Source organism: Cinclus cinclus, chromosome 6 (assembly GCF_963662255.1).
Source record: "Cinclus cinclus chromosome 6, bCinCin1.1, whole genome shotgun sequence".
Classification (NCBI taxonomy): Eukaryota; Metazoa; Chordata; class Aves; order Passeriformes; family Cinclidae; genus Cinclus; species Cinclus cinclus.
Window position 1 is genome coordinate 16,395,445 of NC_085051.1, and position 11,663 is coordinate 16,407,107.

An 11,663-nucleotide genomic window follows, 5' to 3' on the forward strand; every position below is an offset into this window, starting at 1 on the left:
GGCTAATCTGGGGTGATCTGGGAACACAGGCAAAATTAACAGGGTGGGGATTTCCTCTCCCCTACCTGTGCTGCCTATAGCCCAGGGCTCTAACAAGAGCAAACACAATTAAAATATAGAGCTCAGGGTAAGTGATTAGAGCTTGGCCACATTGACAATGAGATATGAAATGGAGTGGGAGGGAGGCACTGGCAGGGAGGGCTCTACGCCAACCAGCCCCTCCCATACAGCCTTCACCTTCATATCCTAGCAAGTCTGCCTGCTGCAAGGGGAGAGACTGGGGGTCCAGGGCATTTTGAGAAGAGGAGTCACTTGGCTGTAGGTGACAAAAACCAAGAGTTGTTTTGTGCTGGCTCCTCCCTGGCCAGGCAGAGTGAGCTGAAGGGTTTGCTCAGCTCCGGGAATGCCCCATCATCAGCTAACACCCCTTTTTGGCTATTTTCCCTCCTGTCACAGGATTGAGGAGCGGTAAGGTTGGCACAGGTCTGGTGCCCTTGCTGCTGGTGGCAGTGCCACCAGGCTGGGGCCACACTGGCTCAGAAACTTTCCATGAGTTCGGCCTGTGCACGTGGCAACGCTGACACAGCCTGAGGGAAGGCTTCAAATTCAAAGCAGGATGGTTTTACAGCATTGCTTTCCCCATGGCAAGGTTCTTATTCTAGCATGAATGCTTCCTCATAGCCAAATTCCTTTCGCGTCACCAGGACAGGTGTGCCCAGAGCCATGCTGCGTGGTGAGCAGGTCTGCAGCCACCACGGCACGGGTGGCACCCAGCCCCAGTGCCCAGGCTGGCAGGGATGTGCCTGTTGTTGCCCCAGCCTCCTGCACTGCCTTCAGGTGAGTCCCTGCTCAAGAAGCCAACTCCACCTCGCCCCCCTGCACTCTGCCCATGCTCTGCCCATCCCAAGGTACTCCTTGCATGGGGATCTTCCTGAAAAGGAGGAAACCACATCTGCACTTCCCTTCACTGAGCCCACAAAACCAGTAAGAACCCTTCCTTTTTCCAGCAGTGTGGTTTGCTGGAGAGAAGTGGGAATTACTGTCATCCCTTCGGCGTCATTGCTGGGACAATTGTGCAGGTTAAATGACTCCCCCAGGGCCACCTGGGATTTCTTTGTCATTGGACACCCGAAGCATCGCTCAGGTATTTTAGAGGTTCCAGGCTGCAGCTTTGGAGTGAAGGGTGGACAGGACAGCACAGGTGAGCAGGCACCCACCCAGCACAGAATTAGGAATGTCAGTACTTTTTGGCTGCCACAGGCTGTGTCACATTAGTCTAACATTGACCCTGGTTTAAAAAAAGCCTTTATCCCAACCCTGAAGAATGAACCAAGCCACCGCTTTGGGAACAATGGAGACAGCCCTGCAGAGGTCTGGCACAGGAGGCATAGTCTCAGTGGGCAGTCTGCTGGGAGCATCAAGCATCCATGTTCCTGGAAAAGGGGCTGGGGGAACCCCAACTCTCACTCCCACCCTCTACTGACTGGGTTCCCAAATCCAGACTTACCGACAAGCATCCTTCCCAGTGTCAGTCTCCCCTCCCTGTTGCACAGGCTCCAGTCAAACCACCCCGTGTGGCAGGAACATGCTGTGGGCTGCAATGGGACCCCGCGGGGCACGCAGCTGAGGGTGCAGAAGTGATGGTGGCTGCACTGCACAGCCGAAACAGGAAAGTCTGCTTTGCCAGCTCAGGAACCGGGTGGCCCCAGCAGCTCTGCCGGCCCCACCTTGCCTCTGACCCAAGCAGTGCTCATGCAGGCAAAAAGCCAGCAGGGAACTCCCTGCTGGACCAGGAAGCAAAACCTGCCCTCCTGCCTGCTGGAAGCTGGAGGGCATTGCTGCCCAGCTCCATGCACTGGGAAATTCGCCTCTCCAAGTTATCCCTGCAGTGATGCTGGGCTGGACTGTGTGGCTGCAGGCACTTAGCACAAGGGAATAGACACTTTCAAGAGGATAGGTGCATGACTTCATCCATCCCTGGTGAGCTCTGCACTTGGGAAGCCCAGCTCCTTGGCCCACAGGACATGCACTGTGTGAGGGCCTGCAAAATGTGTGTGAGGATGAACAGGAATGCTCTGCTGCAACACAGCAGGGAGGACAGGCAGGACGAGGGGATACTGCTTGGGTGGTTTCATCCTCCAGTGCCAACAGAAACACCAGGCACACAGCCAGGAGCAATTTCACAGGCTTCCATTGCATTAAATTTATGTTTGTAAACTTCTTCCCTTGCTGCCATTTCAGCAAAATCTGCCCAAAACCTGCCTTATTGCCACGTAATTTGGGGCAGTGTCAGAAGCAGGGAGCAATACTGCAAAACTGGCAGTGTCTAATGGCTGACGTAGTGATGGAAGGAGATGCCCCAGAAACCAGACCTGTCCCAGCTCTGCTCCACCACCCTGCCTTACCAGTCCTTCCAGATTTTCACATGGCCACCAAGGTGTTGCCATAGTGGGTGCCTAGCCACAGGAGAGGGTCTAGGGCTGCCACCCAAAAAATAGCCGCAATCACAAGGGGCTTTATAGTCCTGCTGCTCAGGAAAAGCACCATCTCTAGGAGCAGGAGAAGCAGGAATGATGCTGCAGGAATGATGCTGCAGCAAACCTCTTGGGGAACCTTTTGCTCTAAACTGGAAGTCCCAAGGGATGCGCAAGCGAAATGCATTATGGGGTTGAGGAAATAAGGAATAGTAAAATCCTCCAGGGAGAAGGGGTCTGCATATGCACACTAAAAGCTGAACATATAAGTAGCCTTTTCAACGGTTTGTTTGCTAGAGACAGCTAAAAGAGAAGAGGTCCAGATCTTAGGAAGACAATCTTTACTCAGAGGGTAATGAGGCACTGGAACATGTTGTTCAGAGAAATTGTGGCCTCATTCCTGGAAGAGTTAAAGACAACGTTGGATGAGGCCCTAAGCAAGCTGATCTGGTGTGTGGCATCCCTGACCATGGTGGAAGGGGTTGGACTAGATGATCTTTAGGACCCTTCCAACCAAAATCATTCTATGATTCTATGGTCTCATTGAGACCAAGCTGCACAGGACCCTGGGTGGCTTCCCACATTTTGGGAGGACATTGGGTGATCCTGGTGATAGCCTGGTGCCATGCAGGGGGACAACTGCTTGGCCTTAGTGCAGGTGAGTTTGGTCTCCATTGGCAGGAGCCCGTGGACCTTGTTCCAGCAGTGAGGCAAGGAAAAAGCTGCAGGATGGTCTTGTGTCAGCCCCCTCCCCTCTTCCTCTCCCCCCATATCCCTGACACTCACACTCTTGGACAGAAGAGGGGTGTTTGAACTATCCTGGCACCATGAGCCCCACAGGGCTGGGCGCCATACAACCTACCCAGAAAAGTAAAATCCTAGCCCCAAAATCAACCCTGCTCAGGACAGCATGTGAGATAAGGCTTTCAGAAAAGAAGGGGAAAGAGACCCAAAACCATTACAATAAAACTGCAAACGCGCTGCACCCAGCCACACTCTGCACTGCCTTTGCTCCTCGCATCCCTGCATTCGGCTGCGAGTCACTCTGGATCATGTACCCCTATTTTTTCGGTCAATAATACAACCATTCAGGGGCTGGGAAATGAGAGGACTAGAAGCAAGCTACAAACACTCCAGCTGCAGAAATAAGACATCACGGCTTGCGGACAGCGTTAAGCAGAAGCGCCGAGGGGGCTCCGGGAGCAGGAACAGCTCCGAGCCCCCTCCCCAGAGCGACCGCGGCAGCGTCCGAAGCCGAGCGACCGCGATCCTGTGCAATGCCAGCTGGGAAATGCAGTCTGGCCCGGGCACGATGCCAGGCAGCCGGCTGCCTACAAATCCCAGCACGCCGGGGAGAGGAGCTGCACCCCATCCCGGCTCCTGCTGCTTCCTGCAGCGCGGGCAGGGGCAAATATAAACAGCAGCGCCCGGGGCAGGGCTGGGATGCTGCCGCTGGACAGGCTGTGCCGGGGAGCAGAGGCAGCGCTCGGGGTGAGTTTGGGCTTTTCTGTCTAGCAGAACCCTGTCCGTGTGCAGGGGCAACATCTGCTCCCTGCTCGGCAGCCGTAGGAAGAGCTGCGGGGAGCAGCAGCGCCCGCCTGGGATGTTTTCCTGGGCTCTCCCGGCGAGACGTGTGCCTGTGCGGATCCGTGTGCCAGCAGCACTGCGGGTTATTGGGGCAGGGAGGTGGAAAGGAGAAGTCGGGCTTGGTTTGCAGTGCTTGGAAGAGTGAAGCAGAAATTAGAGGTGGATTCTCCCACCAGGAAGGGCTGCTCAGCTCCTTTGCCTCCTTGCGTTTAATTTTGACTTTCAGAGAATACTTATCTGAGATGATGTCAGAGGAAAGTTTCTGCCTGAGCAGCTGGGCTGGTGTTTGCCACCCTCTCTGGGAAGAGACCCCTTCCCAGCATGGGGTGGAGGAAGCAGAGGGATGCTCAGCATCTCCTGGCTTTCCAGGCAGCCCTGGCTTCTGAGGGAATAGCCCTGCTGCAGGACTTCCTACCCCTCGGGCAGTCAGGCACTGAACCCCCCGTGGCAAGGCTGTGGCTCTCACAGCTGCTGTGTTGCCTACTGGCCCAGGCAACATTCTTTCAGTCCCTAAACAATAGACATTAATTTAAAAAAAACTGTAGCAAGAGCTCTCTGTGCAGACCCTGACTTGTCCTTTACACTGCATGTTGGCTTTGCTCTTTGCTTGCACAGACCCCAGTACAGTAATCAGGTAGGGCCTGAGTGCTCACAGGGCTGTGGAGGGGCAGACCATCCCCATTGCAGGGATCTCAGCCTTTATCCAAGCCCTCACCACACACTTCTACTTACTCCTGCCTTTTACAGCTCCAAATGAACTGCTGATGCAGTGAACTTCATTTGTAGATACAAATTCACCATTCAAGCAAAAGTGGCAAAAAAGGCAACACGGACGTGAACTAGAAACCTACCTATAAGATCTAATGTTTTTTGGTTTTTAAAGACAGCCTTATTTTGCTTGGAAAAGAGCTCCACAACAGCTTTCAACAGTTTCACACAGAGAAAAATACTCTCTGAGAAAAACAAAAGTAAAAATAAAGCAGTGATCTGTGTTTGAAAAGCCGCTTCTCCATCACATTTAATTGGAACTATTAGAACAGTTTTTCTCAGAGCAAAGCTCCTGCCAGCAGAAACAGGTTCATTTGGGCTGCTGTACTTGGTGTGTAGGATTTTTCCTGTCTCCTTTCTACTCTTCCCCCTCTCTAGATTGACTATTTTATAATCTGTCAGTTTAATTCTATATTTTCTCTTAAAGGCTGAGAGTTGAAGATGGCAGAGCCAGAAAGCACAGTCATAAACACCAATGTAAAACAGGTAAAAGGCTGTTCATTACAAAACACACATCCTGTATTTCCAAACCAAGTTTTGAAATGCCACCACAGAAAAGAACACACCACAACCCAGAACTGTGCTGGCCTGAATTGCTCGTGCCTGGGTTTCAACAGAAGTGGCTGTCTCAGGTCTGCTGGGCATCTGGTCCCAGTGAAGTCCATGTGATTTCCAGTTGCATGGATTGGGCAGGTACATTTGCTCACACTTAAATTTTGTAGCAGCCAGGGAGAAAGCAGCAGCTTCTCTACATAGACAGAGACTTTAATTTGACTGTCCAGAACAGTAACAAATGAAGGGTAACGCCACTGGTATGTGCAGAGAAGTCCAGCACAAATAGATGACTGTGGCTGTGCTGTGCCCACAAACAACAAAATTATGAAGCAATCCCTTCTGTGTGAGCTGTTCTTGGAGCATGTGGCACTTATCAGACAGGTTAGGGTTTCACAACTGCCAGCCCCATCCTTGGTGGCCTGAAGATGAAGACTGGGTGTGATACCTCTGGCATCAGGAACCATGATACCTCTAGCACCCAAACCCACCACTCTGGTTGGTGCCCCCTGCTCACCTCACCTCCACAAGCTCCTTCTCTGCTGTCCCCTGACTCCTTTTTCCTCCCTGTCCTGCAGAAAGACCCCAGCACGGCACTGGTCATTGCTGTGACCACCAGAGCCATCTTCAACTTGGAGGAGGAGCACAAGCTCTATCTGGAGAAGGGCAAGGAGGAATACACAAGGCATCAGCAGGCCAACCAGGACAAGCCCCTGCCACCAGGCACGGCCTTTGCCTTCATCCAGGTGAGCCCCACAGCTGACTAGGGGCACATGCACACACATGCTAGGGGTGAAAGCTCAGCTTTCCCGGCTTTAAGTCTCAGCTTCCATCACAGGTGTAGTTATGCCTGTCCTGATCTCTTGGCCTCATTACAGGGCATTAAGACCTGTACTCCTGAGCAGTCCATCTCCCCCACAGCTTTTCCGGGATGGTTGGTCTGTCTGGCTCTCCATAACATGCCAGCCTTGCCATAGCTGACAGATGCAGCACAAACCACTAACCTTAACTGCAGAAAAGCCCCTGCAAAGGTACTGCAGTCATGCCTCTTTAAAAGAGTCCCGTCTCCTCACAGGCAGTGCAGTATGTTAACAAGAAGATCCTGGAGAGCAACCCAGCAGAGAGGGACCTCTTTGACATCCTGGTGCTCTCCAACAACAGCCCGGAGTGCGGCGTGCGCATCATCAACAGCGCCAAGCACTACGGTAAGGGGGACCCATCCCTGGTGATGCCTGATTCCACTGGGAGGCTGCAGAGCAGATCAGGCACCACAGTGGATCATCAGTGGCAAACAGATACAGGGGATTCAAGGGAAGGGGGGAAGGGGTTCTTTTGGAGCCCAGCTCCCTTCAGCCATATCTTTCTCACCAGGCAGCATTTTGCATGGCCCGGGCATGTTCAGGCAGGTACTGAAAATAAAAAAAAAGTTGTTTAAAAAAAGCCACACTAAATCCCAGAGTGCTGTCAGAAGGAATGCTCATTTAAGGGAGGGATGGGGGAAATATTTAACTGCACTCTGCAGTTTTATAGGAGCAACAACAGGTCAAGAAGATGCAGCAAGAATGCAGGCAGGTTCCCAGGTTCCCTACACACCACTGGGAAATTCATTGCTCTGCTCTTGCAGCAAAGCCCACCGAGACTCAGGGAGGGAGTGAGGGGCTGTGAGAATGATGTTGCTCCATAAGACTTCACTCATGTCCCTTGTCCTGAAGGCCTGGAGATCTCCAAGTTCTGCTTTGTCAGTGACAAGGACTCCACACAGTACCTGAAGTCCCACGGTGTCAAGCTGTTCCTCTCAGCTGACAGGACAGATGTCTGCAATGCCCTCCAAAGAGGTGTGTTCTCCCCTCCATCCCATGTTCCCAAACCTACCACATTTTTTCCAAGCAGCTCAGTACAAAGAGACAACACCAGAGCCTGTGATTTCACAGAGACAAGGGGTGGATGGCACATTGATTACCAGTACAGTCCTGGTTCAGTCTCCTCTTCTGTCCTTACCAGTAGCCTGCAAACACACCAGGCTTGCTCAGATGCCCTCACGAGTCACTAAGTGCATTATGCATCATTCTGGACACAGCTCTGCCATGGGCTGCTCATTCCCTGCCTGACATTTAAGCCTTTCTAACCAAAGATGCAATTTCATTCATCAACAAGAGTTTATAAGTGATTCCTAGGACTTTGTGAGGATGCCACAGAAATTTGCTGTCCTTGTACAGGCAGAGTTACTGGGTGCTCAGTGATGTGAGCACGTGCATGACCTCATTCAGAGGGAGTGCAGTCTCCCCAACTCCTCTAATGGGGTTAATCACTTTCTTATTAATTCACTTGGGTATGAGCACATCAGCTGGCCACCATCCTTCAAGGTCAGGAGCAAGCCATCTGCAGCCTGGAATTTCCTTCACTACACAGCACATTCCTGGAACCTCCTTGAGAGAATCATTGCCCTAATCATTGCCCTGACAAATGTCTCCCATCTGGGAGCCTGGCTCCACATATGAGGGTGGGCAGGGAGCAGCCTGTAGGAAGAGATTGTAATTAAGCCAATTATCGCAATCAATGGAGATGCCAGCCCATATTATTCACACCAGAGTGCTAAATCTGGGCATTAAAGATTGAGGCTTGGCAGGGTGAGCAAGCACCAGGAGGAGGGCTGCTCATGCCTTGACAAACTCCCACCATCTCTTACCACACTTCAGTATCTCCTCAGACCTTGGTTTCTGATTAGCAGCACTTTCTCAGGGGATAACACAGCCATGGAGAGGCTGGGCTGACTCCCCCAGGAAGCTGCCTGACTTGGAGGCCCTGGCATGGTGATGTGGGACAGGGCTGCAGCAGATGCATGGGGAGCTGCTGGCCATGCACGAGCTGCCCTGGGGGGGAGTGTCCCTCCTGATCCTGTCACTGTTGGGGCAGATGTGACATATGAAAGGACGCACTACATTTCAGAGGGCTAATATCTGTTTATTACAACAGCTAGCTGTCTTTTATACCCTCCACAAAGTTTACACTTTATTCATTGGTTACAATAGATCAACATAATGTTCATTGGTGCAAAACTGTCTCCACCACTGTTTTCACAAAACTTTTCTAAAAATACTTTTCCCAGCTGCAGGTTCTCTCCTCTCCTCTCCTCTCCTCTCCTCTCCTCTCCTCTCCTCTCCTCTCCTCTCCTCTCCTCTCCTCTCCTCTCCTCTCCTCTCCTCTCCTCTCCTCTCCTCTCCTCTCCTCTCCTCTCCTCTCCTCTCCTCTCCTCTCCTCTCCTCTCCTCTCCTCTCCTCTCCTCTCCTCTCCTCTCCATACCAACAGCCTTGGTAAAATTCCTTTCAGAAGTAAACCTTATCAATTAACTCTCTCTGGCTCTCAGACCAGCTGTAAGCCCCTTCCATATGATCCCACCTTGCTCTATTTCACAGGGGTCTCAGCAGCGCTCGTCTTCCAGCAAGAGGTGCAGGCCCCCAGCACTCCACTCCGCGTGGTGTTTGACGGGGATGCCGTGCTCTTCTCTGACGAGACAGACCAGATCTTCCAGGAGCAGGGCCTGGAGGGGGCAGTGCAGTACGAGCGAGCAATGGAGGCCATCCCCATAGGAGAGGTGAGCATGTCACCTCGTTTCCATGGGCACCCACAGGCTCTGCCCATCTCTCCTGCTGGGCTTTGCCATGAGCAGTCAAAAAAGCAGAAATCCTTACAGTTTCTCTATGCATCCACTACACAGTCCCTGGTGTGAGCCTGATCTGGAGTCTCAGTGGAAATGGATCTGTCAACTCCTATAAGGAAACCCTAAATACCTAGGATTGTGGCTAATCCCAACACCACCTTTTGTAGGCTGTGACCTCTTGCTGTCCAAGTCCCTGCAGGACTCTGACCCAGAGGCACTGCTTGCTGGGATGTATCTTGCTAGTCAGTTTAGGATTAGGATGAACACCACAAGGCTCACCTTCCTCCCAGGGACCACAGTGCACAGCCTCAGTCCCAGCATTGCCCAGTCCTGCAGCCCACAGCCATTGTGTGCTCTGCGTAGCCCTGAGAAAGCCGGGAAGAGGAACAAGTGGCTTGTACACACAGAGTAGGTGTTTCCTTATTTCCCACATACTCCCAACTGTCTTGCTTTGCTTCCAGGGTCCCCTGAAGGCTTTTGCTATGCACCTTGGGAAGATACGTAAGAAGTTTGGCCAGGAAAAGTCCCCCATCCGCACCTACCTGGTGACAGCCCGCAGCGGCCGGGACATGGGCATCCGAGCCATCAAGACACTGCGGGAATGGGGTCTGCCCATCGACGAGGCTTTCTTCATGGATGGGGCTCCCAAGGGCCCCATCCTTGCCCAGATCCAGCCTCACATTTTCTTTGATGATGGGCTTCATAATATCCAAGGGGCTCAAAATGTGGGGGTACCCTCTGCCTGGGTCCCCTCCTGCTGCTGATGGGCTGCAGGCCATCAGTCCTCCCTCCCAGTAACACGGGGGACTGGGCCAGTTGGAGGCAAAACTTCTGGTGTAGAAGGAAAGATCTCCTAACATGCAGCAAGCAAATCTCAGGGAAAGGGGACAAGAGCATGGACTCCCATGCAAAGCTTGATGCATATTTCTGCTCCTGATTAGAGGTCCTCTACACCTTAGGATAAAGCCAAAAGACACAACTGCTCCAGGATGGGAGTACACCTTTGCTGTGACACTGAGGACTACACCTACCTGCCACGTAGGATCTGGGGACTTTGCTCAAAGAAATAAGTGAAACTAATGCCACACACGCAAGATGAAGGAAGCAAGAAAAAAATGCTGGTTTTGGCTGCTCAGACAGTCTCCAAGGTGGAGCAACAAGGACTGTTGAGCTGAGTCCAGAGGAGGCTGACCAAGATGATTAAAGGGATAGAGCACCTCTCCTGTGAAGAAGGGCTGAAAGAATTGGGATTGTTCAGCCTGGAAAAGAGAAGACTTCAGGGTGGTCTAACTGCAGCCTTCCAGGACCTGAAGGGAGCCTACAGGAAAGAGGGAGGGACTATTTCCAAGAGCAGGTAGTGACAGGACAAGGGGAGATGGCTTCAAACTGACTAAGGTTTAGATTAGATCTTAGGAAGAAATTCTTTACTGTGAGTGTCATGAGGCACTGGAACAGTGCCTGGGCACTGGAACAGGTTGCCCAGGGAAGTTGTGGGTGCCCTATTCCTGGGAGTGTTAAAGGTCAGGTTGGATGGCAGTCTGAGTAACCTGGTCTAGTGGAACGTGTCCCTGCTCACACCAAGGTGGCTGGAACTAGATGATCTTTAAGATCTCTTCCAACCCAAGCCATTCTATGATTCTATGATTTATTCCCAGGATCTCTGCCTAAAGGGAGCCCTCAAGACCCTGCCTCACCACACACACTCATCTTGGTTTCCTGAGGAGATTGATGTGCTAGTGAGTGCTTCAGGCAGCTCCAGTCAAACTCAGAAGAGGAAGAAAAACTTCAAAACTCTAAAGGACCTACAAATCTTTCAGAAATGGGTGAATGGGTTGAAGAAAGAAAGCCTAAATTATTCCTCCTCATAAAAGAGATTATAGCACAAGACAGCTTTCCTTAGGCATTCACACTGCTCACAAAGTGCTTTTAGGACACAAACCTGTAGGACACTCGGCTCCTGGAGCTGCAAGACAAGGCTGTGACAAGGCTACAACCCAGCACTGAGATCCACCCAGGAGACAGAACAGCTCCAATGTCCCACCAGGAGAGGGCACTGGAGATGGGCTGCCTGCAGTGCAAGCCACGGAGGGGTCAGGACTGCAGACCAGCGCTGTGGGGACAGGGTCAGGACTGGGTACTGTGGACAACCTTAAATGGATCTCCAGGCCTATGGGTGGAGGGCATGGGTGGGGGTCTCAGGAGCAACTGCTCCTTGCACGTGGGGTACGTGGGTGTGCTTGGTTCCCTGCCTGACATCACACCACACCCCAAATAGGGATGCCTCTCCCTGTCTCTGGCAGTCTGGACTCAGTTCTTTATTTTCCTGGGGAACAAGGAACCTGCGAGGTTCACCTGCAGGTTTCTTTCCCCTGGGCTGGATGTGAGTTGCCACTAGAGGCCACTGTGCTTCCTGAGGACATGGCACCTCAAATCCCTGCCGGCTGTCCAGAAACACCTCGTAAAAAAACCATAAACTGACTGCTCAGGCAGCAGTGGGATTATGGATGAGGAGGTAAAGACGATGCTGTCTTAGTTTTTTTTAATCTCAGTGTAATCAGAAAATGAATATTTTTAAAGGCTTCACAAGTGTTGCTCTCACCAAAGCTTTCCCCCCCACCAAAATA

The 11,663-nt window shown here is 52.0% G+C and overlaps 1 protein-coding gene across 1 annotated transcript; it reads left to right on the forward strand.

Annotated features, from left to right (window-relative positions):
• Positions 1–5,270: 5,270 nt before the first annotated feature.
• LOC134045034 (cytosolic 5'-nucleotidase 1A-like) lies at positions 5,271–9,803 on the forward strand. The gene is made up of 6 exons (XM_062494599.1): positions 5,271–5,315; positions 5,960–6,127; positions 6,457–6,586; positions 7,094–7,216; positions 8,795–8,973; positions 9,501–9,803. Exons 1-6 carry the CDS (start codon positions 5,271–5,273, stop codon positions 9,801–9,803), a joined length of 948 nt encoding a protein of 315 aa, XP_062350583.1.
• Positions 9,804–11,663: the final 1,860 nt, after the last annotated feature.